The 18,068-nt window shown below is 39.6% G+C and overlaps 1 protein-coding gene across 1 annotated transcript; it reads left to right on the forward strand.

Annotated features, from left to right (window-relative positions):
- Window positions 1-353: 353 nt before the first annotated feature.
- Window positions 354-17,761, forward strand: rnd3b (Rho family GTPase 3b). Its single transcript, XM_069934967.1, has 5 exons — window positions 354-620; window positions 918-1,005; window positions 10,491-10,600; window positions 15,247-15,381; window positions 16,578-17,761. Exons 1-5 carry the CDS (start codon window positions 477-479, stop codon window positions 16,827-16,829), a joined length of 729 nt encoding a protein of 242 aa, XP_069791068.1. The 5' UTR covers window positions 354-476; the 3' UTR covers window positions 16,830-17,761.
- Window positions 17,762-18,068: the final 307 nt, after the last annotated feature.

The raw sequence follows: 18,068 nt of genomic DNA on the forward strand, positions 1-18,068 counted from the left end.
CAATCATTAACATTTAAAGTCCAAGCTGCTGTGTGGGGGGAGGCTCCAGTGGATCCTCCGGCGACCCGGAGGAGGGTGGACGTCTGGGGACGACGAGGAGTTGGACTTCATGCACCGTTGAGTCCTCGACAGCCAGCATTCATGCTGCTCTCAGGGCACAGCCAACATTTTCGAGTGCAAAGCGCCCTGGATGGAGTTAAATGATCTGAGAGGCGGGACCGACACGGCTGACGGGGCGCTAGGATTGGCAGCGAGATGTTATATTAGGAGGTGCGCGGACACCGAGTGAGGAACAGTGGTGTTGAGTTGCGGAGGTATCCGGACAGGTAGAGGAAGGCAAGTCTCGGGCTCTCTGCTGCGGGGGGGGGGTCGAGAGCAGCCTCTGTTTCCACCGTCTTGCCTTTGTTCACCCTCATCATCCCCCCCCCCCCCCCCAGCGAAATTGTGTTATTTTAAAATCTTCCAAATCCACGTCAATGAAGGAAAGAAGATCAAGCCAGAAACTCACCAAAAACGCGATGGATAATCAAACTGTGAAATGTAAAATAGTTGTGGTGGGCGATAGTCAATGTGGCAAAACGGCTTTGCTGCACGTTTTTGCCAAGGATTGTTTCCCAGAGGTAGGTTGCCGATTTACTCAGGGGCTGGACGATGTTAGTGATTTTTCAACATTTCCTAAAATGTACCTGTAGGAGAATTCAACCCGCTTGTGTCATTTTCTTTGTGTTTTAGTATCTGCTTGCTGTTGGTCTACCTATTTTTGGTGAGGCAATATGTTAAAATTTTTATGACTCATTGGTTAAAAACTCACACTGACGTTTGCTTTAAGCATTTCCTGGAGCTCGGATCAATTTCATTGAATTTAAAGAGTAAAATTCCTGTTTTGAAGCTATGATTGTTCTTTGGTTTTTTTTTAGAGCTATGTACCCACCGTCTTCGAAAATTACACAGCGAGCTTTGAAATTGAAACACAGAGAATAGAACTGAGTCTCTGGGATACTTCAGGTAAGGAACCTTGCTCCTGGATTCAAGCTCACAGAGTAGGTGGATTTAAAGCCGAGGATTTCTAAACGCCCCAGTCAAACTCTCCGGACCAATAGTTTGGGAACCATGGTGGAGTTTCACTTGATGTATCAAGATGAAAAGCGCCGCAAATTCATCGGTGCGTGTTAAATGCCTGCACCTCAAGACTTCCTTTTCGCGACAGGACTGATTCTCGGCAGTTCTTGGTGCACAATTTGGTACGGGTCGGGTGGGTTTGCTCGCGTGTGGGTAATTACGCCGCCCTCCTAGCAGGAAGCAGGTAGACAACCCCATGTAATCTCATTCCGAAGCGACCAGAGTTTGAGGGTGGGGTTCACAGATACTGTGGGGGGGGGGGGGGATTCTTCCTTCGGTGAATCGGATACCACGAAACGCAAACGTGGAGATGGAGGCAACGATGGGGAAATGTCCATATCTCAAATATCCCGTGGTTTTTAAAGGATTTGAATTGTTTAACTAAAAATATCAATTGTGATGCGTGGCTTTAATTGGAAATTAAATCACTGAAGTCGGTTATTGCACTGCATTGTATGAATGCTGGACGCATTCCGCGCAATAGTTATTTGTTGGAACAAATGCAGACGACGTGTGGGGGGGGGGGGGGTAAATGGGCCAAAATTCCGAGCTTGTTCTTTCGGGACTAAATTGTCTTTTCAACCCAGAGAAAAGGCACGGGCTGTAGTTCCGAGGCACTTCAAAGAGGCGAGATAACCACCCAGGGAGTGTAATTGCTTGCAGAAGTCTGTGATCATCAGACATTCTTTAAACGATGGGATCCAACAGTGCTGGCATTTTCCCTTTCCACACTGGTATGTCAGGAATTGCGTTGACAAGCCATGTTCGGAGTTTAAATCAATCCCTTCACTAGCAGAAGCGGGGGTGGGGGGAGAGGAATATCGCCCCCTATACAAATTGCTTGCTGGTGAACATATTTTTCCCCTCTCTGGAAAGATTGTGCCCGGACATGTTTCCCAACTCCGGAAATTCACGTGGCTTTAAAGATGAAATAATTGTGTAGTCGAACCATTTTTAGTCAGTAGCTAACAACATGTCACATCTTCCCCCTGCGCCGCCCCCCCCCCCCCCCCATGTTCTGTCTGAAACTCCCACTCTCTGAACCTGCCAAGGGTGATATCGCTCCATTATCATTTCTATTTAAATTGCTCACCTTTATCCTCCGACGATCTTGCTTTTTTTCTTGATTAAAAGGTATCTAACAGCAAACTGCATGGGCCGAGCCTTTGGAGTCATTCCAAACAACGCAACATGCAATTTAAACGTTACAGACGTTGAAATCTCTTGGCTCTGTAGATCGCACTAAGGAAGGCATTTGGTGCAGAAGCTTCATCACATTTTTCTACAATTAATGATGTAAGGAGTTTGATGTGCAATTCAATTGCACATTTTCAAATGAGAAATTCTGCCAGAGAATGTTGTTTTGGTATAATTGGCTAAATTCACCAGATGCTAAGCTACTTTTGACTATAATCCTTTTGGACCCTTGGTGGTGGTGGGGGGGCGGGGGTAGTTTATTCTAGGTCAATTAACTACTTGTGTTCCTCACTGAATCAAAACACTTACACATTATATTTGAAGCTATTAGTTTTCATGCAGCCTGGACTTTCATTCCTGCGTTTTGTCTTTGCCTGAGCAGTGATACTGGACAATTCAACCAGGTGGTGAACTGTGAAATCTCTATCTGACTGAAGAGTGCAAGATGTAGGAACAGAATTGGGTCACTTGGCCCATTGCGTCTGCTCTGCCATTTGAATTATGGGTGATGCATTTTCTTCTCTACTCCATTCTCCTGTCTTCTCCCCTTAACCTTTGACATTCTTACTATTCAAGAACGAATTGACCTTTGCCTTAAATATACCTGATGACTTGGCCTCCTCAGCCTCTGTGGCAACAAATTCCACAGATTCACCACCCTCTGGCTGAAGAAATGTCTCCCAACTCTGATACAAAGAGATTATTTTTTTTTATTTTGAGGCTGTACCCTCTGGTCAGACTCTCCCACTGCTGTAAACATCTTGTCTATCCTGGCTTTTCAATATATGGTAGGTTTTAATGAGATCTCCAAATCATACTTCTAATCTCAAGTGAGTGCAGGCCCAAGGCTATCAAATGCTCTTTGTACATTAACCCCCTCATCCCTGGGATAATTCTCATACACCTCTTCTGGTCCTTCTCCAACAACCAGTATATGCTCCCTTGGATGTGGAGCCCAAAACTGCTTAGAATGCGCTAAATATGGTCAGACCACTGCTTTCTAAAGCCTCACCATTCCATCTTTGCTTTTGTATTTCAGTACTCTCTAAATGAATCTTTTCTTTCTTTCTTCTTTGGCTTGGCTTCGTGGACGAAGATTTATGGAGGGGGTAAAAAGTCCACGTCAGCTGCAGGCTCGTTTGTGGCTGACAAGTCCGATGCGGGACAGGCAGACACGGTTGCAGCAGCTGCAGGGGAAAATTGGTTGGTTGGGTGTTGGGTTTTTCCTCCTTTGCCTTTTGTGAGTGAGGTGGGCTCTGCGGTCTTCTTCAAAGGAGGTTGCTGCCCACCAAACTGTGAGGCGCCAAGATGCACGGTTTGAGGCGATATCAGCCCACTGGCGGTGGTCAATGTGGCAGGCACCAAGAGATTTCTTTAGGCAGTCCTTATACCTTTTCTTTGGTGCACCTCTGTCACGGTGGCCAGTGGAGAGCTCGCCATATAACATGATCTTGGGAAGGCTAACATTGTAATTGCCTTCCTTTCTACCAACTCCACCTGCAAATGAACTTTTAAGGAATCATTCACTCAGATTCCCAATTCCCTTTGGACCCCCACTTTCTAAATACTTTCCCCATTTATAAAATAGTCTACACCTTTATTCCTTCCCTATGCTCTATTTCATCACCAATTTTACCTGTTCTCCCAACCTGTTCAACACCTTCTGCAGATGTTCTGCTTTCTGATTACTACCTGCTGCTCAACCCATCTTTGAATCATCTGCAGACTTGGCCATAAAGCTATCAATTTCATCATCTAAATCATTAACATATATCATGAAAAGAGGGTATCCAACATCAACCCCTGTGGAGCACCAGTAGTCATCTGCAGCACACCAGAAAAAGCCCTATTTATTCACATTCTTTCCCTGTATCTTTCCTGAAGTACCATGAACTTCTATCTTGGTTAGTAGCTTCGTGTGGCTTCTTGTCAAAGGCTGACTTTCCTTGTACTGCTTGTTACTTCCTCAAAGAATTCCAACAGATTTGTAGGCATTATCTCCCTTGAAGGAAATAATGCTGACTTCAGATTTTATATCATGTGCTTCTAATACACTGAAACCTAATTTTAAATGGACTATAAAATCTTGCCAACCTCTGAAATCAGCCTATAATTTCCTTTCTTTTGCATCGCTCATTTCTTATAGTAGATTGAGATTTGTGATTTTTATAGTCCTCTCGAACCATTCTTGACTGATCTTGGAAGATTTACTCCACATGCCTCCACAATCTCTTCAGCTACCTCTTTCCAAAACCCTTCCGCTTCCTGAACTTACTCCTCGGTAGTGATGATTCCACTCTCGTCTGTCCCCATCTCGCTTGAATTTCTGGCATATTGCTGGTGTCTTCATCAGCAAGGACTGATGCAAGATACTTATTTCATCTGCTGTTTCTTTGTTCCCAGTATAATTTTCCAGCAGTCATGAATACTCTTGCCTCCATTTTACTCTTTAGATTTTAAGAAAATATATCATTGGTTATGATTAAATGGTTCTGTTCTATTTTATTTGAAGGCCTTTAGTTGCAGAATGTTAGAAATGTTTTTTTTTCTGCAAGGCCATTCTGTCTGCAAAGAAAAATAACCTCATTATCTGCAACTCAACAGTAACAACTTCAGCATGATGTTATTTTTAGCTTTTAAGTAACTGATCTGGTTCTTTCACTTGGTTAAAATGCTAGAGTTTGCAGGGAATTCTTCTTGATAAACCTATAATAAATTGATCATTTGATTCTTGAAACACAGCATTAGAGCTTAGTGAAATTCTCAATAGGAGCTGTATATGCAGTCTGTGGTCTTTTAATGTAATGTATTATTAAATACATTAAGCTTAGCTGGCAACGAGATATGTTGGGCCTTTTTTGGCTGAGTCTTTCATTGTTGGAAAATGCAGTAGCAATCCCAGAAGACTCGCTTGAAGAAGTGACTGAATATGCATACCATTTTTGCATTGATATGAGAGCAAGCAATTTAATTTAGATACATCTTTGGTCTGATGCAGTTCTTTGTATTAATAGCAAACAGCTTGAGGGCTGCTGGTAATTACTTTTAAAGTAGTTCTGAAATTCTGTTCATTGTAATGATAAGGTTATTATAGACACAGTGGACTTATTTGATCAATAATCATATCTCAACGAGCCCCAAAGAAATGGTTGTCCAAGTTGATTGTTCCTTATCCCATTCCCAGAAGACTAAAATGCTGAAAGATGTATGATGCATATAGTTTTATCTCGAAAGTGCTGACTGCTCTTTCGGTCATGCAGTTCTGATGAAGATTATTTGTCCTGTGTTCTATAAAAATTAGTGTTTGCATCATTGAACATTTTTATAATTAACATGCAGCGCAGGAATAGTCCCATCGGTTCAAGATGTCAATGCTGAACATAATGTTAAATTGAGCTAAATCTCTGCCTTCATGTGATCCATATCCATATTCATTCATTAATTCCTTTTTAAATGGATCACAGAAAAGGTGTGTTTAATAACTGCATGATAGCTTTAAATAATTTGAAAGCACTAAGCCCTTTATGGTATGTAGCAAAGTTAACTCCATTCATTGATAATATTGTTCATACTTGGTTAGTGAAGTGTGAAAAGGGGACAGTCTTGATGTCATAAGATTATTGAATTCTTTCTCTCGTGAACTTTTGCATATGTTCTGAGTGCAATTCATTCGAATTGCTTGAATATTTTTGGCTCGGGTACAGATCATTAGATGCATTGGGTGCATGACTTGGTACTATCCAATAATCACTCTGAACATTACTGGAATAGTTGAGATGAAGCAGTTGCTCCAGTATACACTTAAATTTCATTGATTGTAGTTGAAATTCTAAAACAATATGCAGGATATCCAAGTTTTTTGTAGATGGCAAGCACATGGTGAGAGCTGGGTTGAAGATGTCAAATGATAACGTGTGCACACAGGTGTGCAATGCAATTATGTTCAATATACCCAGAAACAACATAGATCAGAGCAAAGGGCAGGCCCTTTAGCGCACCATTTATGCTAACCATGATGTCAATCTGAAACCTCTCCCATCTACCTGCATATGATTGTATCACTCTATTCCCCGTCTTTTTGTGCACCAATATTGAGTTTCAATTGCCAACTAATCATTTTAGTTGTTTTTAGGGTCTTTTTGTTGTATCGAAGCAAGAATTTATTGTCCATCCCAAATTGTTTTGCTAATCACATGAGTAGGTGGTCAAGAGTACATCAGACTGGGTAAGGAATGCAGGTTTTTTTTTAACCTGAAAGATGTTAAATTAAAGCATTAGAATGTTTTCATAGGCTAGCACTCACTTTGACTCCTGAGATTTCTTTAGTTACATTTGTGAAAATGGATTTGAATATGTCTCTAAATCAACTATTCTCAACCTTTTTTTGGCTATGCTCCCCTACTCCGTGTGAGTCAGTAATTTTGATTTCTTCCATACCTCTCCTATCCAATACATAAAATATTTTTTTGCATTTGAGGTTAAAAGAAAATTGCTTTTGAATCTGCTGTGGTCCTGGTTTGTTTGTTTTTTTTTGGGGGGGGTGGAAGGATGGATAGGTGCTCCTGTTGAGGATGGCTGCTGTAGTTCATTAATCTAGTCCTCTGCATTTTTCTTGCAATTTATCCATAATGTATCTGTATTGCAGGAGAAGCATTATTAAACACTGGGCTTGAAGGGTTGCAGAGTTTAATTTGACAAATCAGATGAGATCATCCTTGGCTTCCAATTATGAAGAACTGAACTGCTCAGGATTCACATTCCCTTTGTGACCTATTATGACTACTGGAACAGTTCCCCAACTTGTGGTAACTTGGAACAAGAACAGCACAGAAGTATGGGAATAGCACAGAAATCTGTGAAAATCAAACTAAAACTGCTGCTTGCAATTGATAGATATCAAATAGAAAGCAACCCAAGTATGTTCAATCTCTCTCCACAATTTGTACCGTCTAAGCCAGGCAACATCCTGGTAAACCTCTTCTGTATTCTTTCCTCACCCTTCCAAGCATGGAGTGTCCAGAATTGCACGTAACTGGGGCGAAATCAAAGTTTTGTACTCTATCCCCTGCCTAATGATGCTAAGTATATAACATGCCATCATTACCCACCCTATCCATTTGTGTGGGCATTTTCAATGAGCTACGATCTGAGCCTCAGATCCATGTATCAATGCTTTTGAGTGCCCTACCATGAACTATATATTCTACTTGACGTCCCTAAGTTTAGCACTTCACAGTTGTCTGGATTAAACTCACCTACCATTACTCTGCCCATATTTATAACATCCATATCCTGTTGAATTTTTTGATGGCCCTCTACATGGTCCACAGCTCCACAAGCCTTTTTCATCTGCAAGCTTAATAACCCACCCACCTAGTTTTTTATCCAAGTAATTTATATAAATCACTAATAGAACAGAAAACTTGATGTTGGGAGTGAATTTCTTCAAAATTGCCATCAGTGATGCTTTCTGATCCTCTCCCATCTCTTAATGAAATCCTAGTTCTGTTTTCAACATTCACATGACATTGTTCCCTCAAACCTGTAGCACTGGGCCATTTGATATTGCCTTTCAGCAGTTTGGACATCACCTCAAAGGGTGAGTTGAGTAAGAAACTGTGATGGCAAAGATTCACTGAGAGATGCTCAGGATTAGTGTTGTCCAGTAGCCCATGGATTAAGTTTAATTTCTTTACGAAGAGTGTTGGCAGTAGCCATGTGTAATTTGTTAAATGACGTTCTCAGGTGATAAGTAATGAGAGATTGAGCTACAAATGATCTCACATGGGAATGTCTGTGAAACCTTGAAGTAAATTAGCTTTTGCTTCATTGAGGGAATTCTAATGGAGTTGTATGTGTAGCAGGAAGGATTGTATTGTAAAATGAAAAAAAGATATTCAATGAGATGCATTTAAAGTTAAAATGAAATATTCAAGACCATTATTGCCAGAGTAAAGGAAATGGTGAGATTTGTTTTCATGTTCACTCTTAGAAAGGTGCAATATTAGTATTGTGATCTTCCTGTTGTCCTAATGCAAGGCATTAATGCCACAAGTACTTATTAATATGTATACAATGTTGACGGATTAATAATAACTTAAAACCTGAGTGTTAGTTACTTGAAAGTGACTTCATTGAGGGAGGCAATTCAATCTTTGAACAAGAATTGTATTAAAATGTTCTGACGTTTGGTGGGGGGTGGGGAGGGAGAAACAGGAAATGCTGGCAATACTCAGCAAGGCAGACAGCATCTTTGGAGACATTATTCCAAGAATCATGCACGATGAAAGATCACATTCTTGAAATAAATGTTTTCTCTGTCCTTATCCTGCTGGGAATTGTATGGTTATGGGGGGTGGGGGGGGGGTGGGGGAGAGAAACTGGTGCAATTTAGTAATGGGCTCGTTGTTCAATGTAGAGCTAAATTTGCAGCTCTGAAGGATTCCAAATCCATGCTCAATTATCTAAATTTGAATAGTCTGAACACCTGTATGGAAGGACATTCTCATTGTCTATTTCTCCAGTGGTTGGCATTTGGATTAATAGATTGTGATTAGCCTCTTAGCTGCTCATACCTTGATTAAATCTAAATTAAGTTCAATTTAGAGTAAACCACATTAGTCATTACTGGAATGGTAAATAAAAGCTAAAGGAAAGTTGGGAGGGCAAGGTTGATTTTTTTAAAGAGAAAGCAAATTGATTGTGCAGCGCACTAACTGAGTGTTGATGAGGAAACTACACAATCTGCTGTACTGTTCAACCCAGAGTCCACTTGGTTTGATTGATGGGTATTATAATGCAACACTGCAGTGCAGTCGTATTTATCAGAAAGTAAATGGAATAACCTGAGAATGGCAAGGTGGAGCAGTCAGCTCTTGTCAATTGTCAATAACGAGTCTCGCATTTGAATGTGCTTTCCAAGTCGTGTCCACTAAGCCGATTGGTGCTGAAATGATCATACTCCATTTAGTGGTTAATTCTAGTCTCTTCAGAGCTTGTCTTCACAGTGATCTTAGTCTTTAACTCTTGACCCACACCTGTTGCTTTGGCAAATGGCAGCAGTAATCCTTTTGTCAATTGCAGTTTCTTCAGAAATTTAATGTAACCACTTTCTAGTTTGAATGCATTTGGCTGCATTGAAATAGCATAGCCATAACTGTGCAGACATCAATCAAATGCAGCATCTAGAACATTGGGGGTGGAAATGGCCAGCTTTGTAGAAATAAATGGCAGATTACAATTAAAAATTTAGTAATTCTGATATCAATGGATGAGAACAAATTAATCTGATGGGGTATTGGAGTATAGTTACTGACTTACTAATATCAGCTATGATTCCTGGTGAGTGGATGAAGCTAGAAGATATAAATCTGTATAAGATGGCCTGTCACCTGTTTCAATCCCATTTGCTATTGCTCATTACTCATTAGAAATAATGCAATGTACATTTCTAAACAGCAAAAAAACTTTTAAACAGCAAGCCATTGTTACAATGTCACTGATCATTACAGTACCTCAAGAAAAAACATTATACTTCTGCTTTTAATGAGTTGAAAGGAAATGTACATGATAGTAATTTTAGAAACCATGTACCTTGAAGGTTATTTTGTCTTCATTTTAGTAATTAGTCCTTTTTTTCCACCATATTTTAATTATTAGCACTCTTGACTGAATTAAAGTCCACCTTGGAAATACTGATACAATCTTGGTGGATATTTTAGCGCTAGCACTTTTAGTTTGAAGAGCTGACATTGTCACAAATATTATCAAAGATAATTTTGGAAACAAAAAAGGGACTTGAGTGGGTGTCCAAATGTGAGAGGGACACCAAAGGGGGGATTTTGGAGATTGTGGTCAAAACTGCAAAATGTATGTTTTGTGTTCAGTTAAGAAATTTGAAGACTAATTTTCATATTACATTTTGGTATACTGGAAGAACTGTGGGCGAAGCAGATTCTGTGGAGGAAAAGAGTTGATTTGAGATTGGGATGCAGGGTCTCAGCCTGAAAAGTCAACTACCTCTTTGCCTTCAGAAATGTGGATTGACTTGGGTTGTTCCAGCAGTTTATTTTGTACTGAATTCCAGTATCTCCACTCGTGTATCTTCTGTATTTCGTGAATGCTTTGTGCAAAGTGTTAATGTATGACTGATGGGTTGGGTTTGTTTTGTCTAGGTTCCCCCTACTATGATAATGTCCGACCACTTTCCTACCCAGATTCTGATGCCGTTTTGATTTGCTTTGATATAAGTCGCCCAGAGACCCTCGACAGTGTGCTTAAGAAGGTAGGTGGAACAGCAAAAGAAAGTTCCAGAGTTAACATTCAGCATACTTGATTGTAATTCAGGGGTAAATAAGTGGTTACAATTTTTTTTATACATGCAAGGTAACAGGCCCTTCTGGGCACCTTTGTCACCCAAATAACCCCAATTAACTTACAACTCCCCCCACCCCTGGTGAATTGAAGAGTGGGAGGACACTGGAGCACCCAGTGAAACTCATTGAGACAGGGGCAGAACATGTAAACTCTTTAAAGGCAGTGCTGGATTTGAATTCTGGTTGCTCGTACTGAAATAGTGTAGTGCTAATTGTCCCATAGAAGAACTAAGCTGCCATTTTCCTTAGTGGAATGATATTCCAGCCCTTGAAATACATCAATTAAATTAATTTAAAATCTCTTTTCCAAAAAAAAATGCTGCTATGTTCAAGCTGGAAGCACACCCATTTTTGAGACGTTTGTATTGTATATTGTCCTGGCAAGTCCAAATGTTTATGACCTTGTACCCAGCTGATACAAATCCATTTACCAGAAGTTGAGTACCTGATGGTTTGATTTGTCAGGATTGATGATAACAAATCTGGATAGTGGCCAGAACTCCCCGGAAATAAGTTGACCTTCATGGAACATGGTGAAGTAATTGCGATAGGTTTGTCAGTACAGCTGTGCCTGCCTTTGTGCTGGCAACTAATCATTTGAAAGCAATAAACAATGAAATAAGATGTAATGCGTGTTATGAAAAAATGGGTGCATTTGGATTCCATGTAAATTCTTTGTAATGATTAACATAGCCAAAGGCATTTTATTGTGGGCCTGTTAACAGATTTTCATGTTGACAGATCTGAACTCTTGTATTCTATATTTTGAGAATCTATCTGGATTTTTCATTGCAATACTTAACAATTAACTTGCTCCATTTTTTAAAGCAAAAGATAAAATGGATGCAAGCAAACATTAATGAATTCCAATCTAGTATTTACAGTAAACATTGCAACTGCAACTAGAGTATATTCACTTTACTGTAGAAAGAAAGCAGATGTCCTTTTTAAAATGAGCATTAGGAAAACAGCTTTGTGTACACTCTCTGGAATACTGACTGCTGGAGAGGCTGGAGTTTGTTGGCTGATCTTTGCATACCTGTGAAGCTTAGTTCATGTGAAGCATGAGATTTTTTATTTTTTTTCTCTATTTTTCTTTAAATGTAATTCTTTATTTTATTCATGTTATAAAATTTTAAATAAAGTCTTCAAAAAAAAAAGCATGAGATTTGTGGATGAGTCATCAGGGTAACTCTAAAGAGACAGCCATATTGAGTAAGAAACAGGAGGTGCCAGATCTATCTCAATCTTTGGTGTCGGTGCAGCCAAATGTGTACAAGGGATGTTAGTAGGATCTGGGATCAGCACCAAATTGACCCACATTTTCAAAACTAATTAAAATACAGTCTAAGTTATAGCTTTCAATTTTTTTCCCCATTTCTGTGCCTTTGGAATAATTGAAAGGAGTGGGGGGGGGGGGGGGGGGCTAAAAGGGGGAAGAATCTGAAGTCCAGTATTTGTTAATCTCTTTCTAAGGTTGCTGAGCTACTGGCTAATATTCAAAGCTTCTCCAGTGCCAATTGCTGGTACACTGTTCATTAAGGGTTCAGAGAGGGTGTTCTGCATTTGGTCTTGGAAAAAAAAATTTGTGCTGTCAATTGACCTACAACCCCCATATGCTTTGAAGGGTGGGAGAAAACAGGATCACCCTGTAGAGGGCGTTGAAAGAACCAAAGACTTGTTGATCCAAACCAAGGCTTTTCTTAACTAAAAGAATGGAGCATATCACATGTAGGTCGACCAGTCCAGAATGACCTGGTCTGGCTAGGAGCAATCCTTTAAGACCTGCCAGTAGGTGTGGCTATGCTCTCAGCCAATCACAGTCATCCTACACTACCATCTGTACATATACACATTGGTGATAGAATCTGTACTATCACACACCCAGAAGAAATCTATGCAGACACAGGGAGAACATACAAACTCCTTGCAGACAGGGCTTGACTGGAATCTCAGTCACTGGTGCCATAACAGTGGCCTGATGTTGAAAGATGTTGCCATTGGGTGATCTGCAGTCCACCCCCATGGAGGTCATTTGTTCTTTCTAAATCTAATTGGCTTTGAAATTAATCAAACAATACCTTTTCTTTGGTGTTATTTTATCTTCATTAGAGTCTTGGTGTAAGCTTGGTTGTTGTTTTTTTTTCTGCCATTACAATTGCATGTCATGCTCTTTCCCACACAGCGAATACCTTGAATTGATGGATAGGGAGGTAATAAGCTGATGTTATTGCTGGACCTTTGGCTCTGGCTCAGTCGGTTATTGGATGGACCTTCCACCTTTTGTAATCAGCTTGCTCTTTATTTCATTACTAACTGTTGCAAAATTATCTTTATAGATTTTTATATAAAGGGATACAGAAATTTCATCTACTGAATGATTGTGAACTTTGAAATAATCCAATGAGTGTGAAAAGTAGTTAATGAAACGATGATACAGCACCAGTGACGGGTTTGAATTTGGTACTATCTGTAAGGAGTTTGCTCTTCCCATGTCTGCATGGGTTTCCATCGGGTGCTCCAGTTTCATCCCACCCTTCAAAATATACAGGGTTTGTAGGTCATTTGAGTGTAATTGTGTGCCACAGGCTCGTGGGCCGCAAGGGCCTGTTACCATGCAGTTATATATGTCTAAATTTAAATAATGTTGACCAATTCACAATTTACATTATTTTATCATTGATCATTTGTAGTAATTAACTTTTTGATTAATTTTAGTCTCTGTACAAGTGACCATTGAATGCTTTCATATCTCATTCCAATCTTTGGGTGATTTGAGGATGATTGAGGTTGCCGGGGCAAGATCATGTTAGCTATGTTACAAGATTGGGTATGCTGGGGCTGTTTCTTTGGTAATTGATTTTAGGGAGTGCCATGGAGTAAAATAGAATAGACTAATTTTCTTCAGTAAAAATGTTCAAATTGAGGATGCATAAATTTGATGTAATTGGTTGACAAATTGGAGGAAAATTAGTAAGTTTTTTCATTGCAAAGGCTAGAAGAATCTCAAATTTTGTGCCTGAAAATGTAGCAGAAACCATTGAGGATGTTTTTGGGTCTGCAGAACCTGAGTTACAGTGAGAAGCTGGATAGGCTGGGAAAGAGTAGGAGGCTGAAGTGATCTTGAAAGGAGATGAATACAAAAATCAAGAAAGACATCGATATGGAGAATAATCAGTTGTTTACCCATGTCTAAAACTAGATGGCATCAAAGTGAAAGGGAAAATATTTAAAACTGACCTGAAGAGCAATTTTTCCAAAAGCGTGTGGTAGGTATGTGGTAAAAGCGGCCAGAGGAAGCTGTAAAACTGGGTACAATGACCAAATTTGAAAGGCATTTAGACAGGAACGTGGATAGAAAAGGTTTGGAGGGACAGGTGTAGACAAGCTGGCCTGAATCCCTGTTTGCATTCATGACTCCATGTAGCTGATTCTGTGGTCAGACTGTTTCACATCCTGATCATGAGCTTGCCTTCCATTACTCATGCCAGCTTCCACCTCTGACATAGTAACTTCTGATGTAGTTTGTGTTGTGCCTACATTCATGGCATTTGAATCTCCAGTTAGAACTATTTTAGCTCTCCAGCCCTACAACTTCAATAAACTTGAGTTTGTTAAATTGCACATCTGGCTTTAATTGGTTACAGATCTATTGGTCATTAGTTCCAAGATTTTTAAATTTAAAAATTTGCATCCTTGAGTGCAAATTCCTTTGCTGCCTGATCCCCAGATCATTGACTGTCATTGCATTTCCCTGCCTGCTTGAAATTAACACCTAACCTACTTCTACAAATCACCCACTACTTTTATCCTATTAAGTAGGCTTTTTTTTTTAAAATGCCTTTTAAAATCCTGCTTCATTGACCAAATCACCTAAATCATCCTTTGGTTTGATTATCTAAGCATGAGTAATTTGGGGAAGGTTGGAATGGAGAACTTTGGCCGTGCAATGGAACTGCACAAAGCCCTGCCAAAGGAGTGACCAGCTCGAGTTCCCCACCTTCCCGAGTGACCCACAAAAACCCAGGTGGAAGCATATTGCCTTGGTTTTGAGGCACTAAATGCACACTTAGAAATAAACACTTCCTGGAATTCAATTAAATTTGTATTTACAACAAAAACAGCCTGCAACTTTAATTATGATCTCAGAATTTACAGGCAGCAAATAAAATTTCCTGACATTTTAAATGTTTATGAATCTGGTTGTGTATCGAGTTTTGTAGTAAATGTTGCAAGGCAAATTTACAATGGAGTTTGACACAAAACGTGCTTGAACAAAGGCATGCAGAGCAGTCTTACCTTTGGAATGGTTTAAAGAACAGCTTTATCTTGTAATAAACACAGCAAAATCCTGGACATTATTCACACGTGACCTACATTTGCACACTTGGAGGGTGTATGCAGTAACTGTAAGCATGCAGTTGTTTCTTTAATTAAATTCTTGAAGTTCCTTTTGATATTTGAAAACATGTACAATTACAAGCTGCCTTTGGGTTAGGGGAAAATTGTCTATACTGTCATGTATAACCTCACCATTTTGTTTCTGAATTTTCAGTGGAAAGGTGAGATTCAGGAATTCTGTCCGAACACAAAAACCTTGTTGGTTGGCTGTAAATCTGATCTGCGCACAGATCTGACGACATTAGTGGAGTTATCCAATCACAGACAGAATCCAGTGTCCTATGATCAGGTGGGTAGTGATCTCCATTGCTTCATGGTGATCGTTGTTCCTATACAAAAATCTGTTTCATGGTGGCACTCAAATCAAAAGAACTGATGTACTCCAAATCCTTGCTGAGCTTAAAGAATTTTAATTGTAGTGGAATAATCAAAAAGCCTGTCTGTTTATCGCTGCTGATCCCACAGACTAGTGTGTTTGTAGGCCTCTAAATTGCCCCTTGTGTTCTGGTGAATGATCTCATCTGCAGAGTTGATGGGAATGTGGGGAGAATAAAGGGATTAGTGGCAATGAATGCTGATGGTCATGGAATCTGCTCCAATTTCTAAGATGAATGGTTCTGATTGGGTTATTCAAAGTTTCACAAACATTGGAATCTACATCCTTGTTCATGAATATCCATGTTAGAATGATGATTTTAGGCTGGGTTAAATGGAGAAGGAACAGCAGTAGAGCAAATTAACCAAGACCAGATTGTTTGGAAGAGCTTGTGTACACAACCACTTTCCAAGACATTGGGAAAGTATTCATTTTAAGACTTAACAACAATTACAGCACGGAAACAGGCCATTAGACCTTCTAGTCTGCACCGAACCAAACACTCCTCTCTAGTCCTACCTACCTGCACAATGACCATAACCCTCCACCTTCTTCTTATCCATATACCTGTCCAGCTTTTTCTTAAATAATGAAATTGACTCTGCTGCCACTATTTCTCCCGGAAGCTCATTTCACACCGCTACCACTCTCTGAGTAAAGAAGTTCCCCCTCATGTTACCTCTAAACCTCTGCCCCTTAACTCTTAACTCATGTCCTCTTGTTTCAATCTCTCCTACTCTTAACGGAAATAGTCTATCCACATCCACTTTGTCTATCCCTTTCATAATCTTAAATACCTCTATCAAATCCCCTCTCAACCTTCTACGCTCCAAAGAATAAAGACCTAATCTGCCCAATCTCTCACTGTACTCTAGATGCTCGATGGAGACTTGTATAACATACACTCTGTTGTAGATCCAAAACAAAGTAAACTTCATAACAGCACATTGATCTTAGAACATGCTTCTAGACAAAGATTATGAGTTAGAAAATTAAACCATAGGGGTTGGTTCTTAAAATGATTCACTTTAAAATTTGCAGTTTAAACTGGATCCTTTCAATAACATACTCTCAATCCTTACTCAATTCAAAACTCTCTTTCTCCTTAGGGTACCAATATGGCCAAACAGATTGGAGCAGCAACGTATATTGAGTGCTCATCATTGTCATCTGAGAACAGTGTAAGAGACATTTTTCACGTGGCTACACTGGCCTGTGTAAACAAACCGAATAAAAATGTGAAACGCAACCAATCAAAGCGAGCCACAAAACGAATTTCACATGTGCCCAGCAGACCGGAACTGACCTCAGTATCTCCTGATTTACGGAAGGACAAGGCACGAAGCTGCACTGTCATGTGAGGACAGTGGGGCAGTGGGAAGCCGATGGAGATGGTCGGCTATAGTTACAACGACGTGAAATGAAAGGCTATTTTGACAGAAGGAAAGGACTCCGTACAGTATGCAGCATCATTTACATACCAATGTCTCAAATTGCCTTTGCAAAGATATCCTTCACCTTTTTATGTGAGCAACCTTGGGGTTCAGCGAGTGGAATGACCTGGCTTGGTAAAAGCTGGGTGTAGGTGCTGCCATTGGAATTTGTGAGAAGGAATCCTAAGGGAATCCAGGTCAAAGACAAGCAAAGGCCTTGTATCAGTAAGAGAAGGTGTGAACTTGTTAGGAGGGGAGGGCAAGAAAAGGAAACTGTTGAACCTGGAGGTGAACTAGGTTGGAAGTTTTTTGAGGATACATTTCCAAGATCCTGTGATGGGGCCAATAATTTCCAAATAATATTGAATATGTAACAAGAGCTGTAGTTGCACTTTGTCCATTATCATTGCAAAAATGTGGTCATTCCAGTGTTTTTACACCACTGAACATTTGGTTTCTTCACTAAACAATGCTGTATGATTGGTGCATTTTGATGCTTTAGGGTGGTATTATATAATGGCTGACAAAAGCTTCTCTGTACTAGGTATTGTAAACTTAAGTTATGTTTCAAACTGTAGTGTCTTAATTTTTTTTGAATGTTGAAGTCTGTAAGTCCACTCTAATGTTGTGGCAGTATTTATTGAAGTATAGTTTTTTTTTCTTGGAAAATGTAATCAAGTATTGATGTAAATTATTGCAATAATTCATTTTAAAAACCACCAGTTAGAATTATTCAAGCAGTTTATAATAAGCAGACTTCTGTACCTTATCACTAGACTGTATTTTTAATCTAAGCTTGTTAAAGCTTATCTATAACAAAGAATACTTATTTCTTTGCCAAATAAAAAAAACTGATTACACTTGGTTTACTATTATTTGACATACAAGAATATTACAGGACTAGGTTTAGATGCTGCGTGAGATGGAGTGACTGCATGTTAGGTTGAGACATGTGTTCAAAATCAAGAAGTTTAGTCATTTTCAATGTGGACACAAGCTGCCAGAGCCTTAATGTGATAGTACAATAAGAGGGAAGCTGAGATGTTTTTCTTGTGTGAAATGACTGATGCAAGTGATAGAACATGAGCTATTAGGTGGCAGCTGAAAAATTAATTGGGTTAATGAAGGAAAACTGAGATAACTAACAATGTAGGCTGATTTTGAAAG

The sequence above is a fragment of the Narcine bancroftii genome, chromosome 4 (assembly GCF_036971445.1).
Source record: "Narcine bancroftii isolate sNarBan1 chromosome 4, sNarBan1.hap1, whole genome shotgun sequence".
NCBI lineage: Eukaryota > Metazoa > Chordata > Chondrichthyes > Torpediniformes > Narcinidae > Narcine > Narcine bancroftii.

What these genes read in the sequence shown, in the direction of transcription:
- rnd3b (XM_069934967.1), top strand. Translation starts at nt 477, where the DNA reads ATGAAGGAAAGAAGATCAAGCCAGAAACTCACCAAAAACGCGATGGAT. An exon ending in CCAAGGATTGTTTCCCAGAG is followed by an intron (nt 621 to 917) that starts GTAGGTTGCCGA and finishes GTTTTTTTTTAG; the next exon opens with AGCTATGTACCCACCGTCTT. An exon ending in GAGTCTCTGGGATACTTCAG is followed by an intron (nt 1,006 to 10,490) that starts GTAAGGAACCTT and finishes TGTTTTGTCTAG; the next exon opens with GTTCCCCCTACTATGATAAT.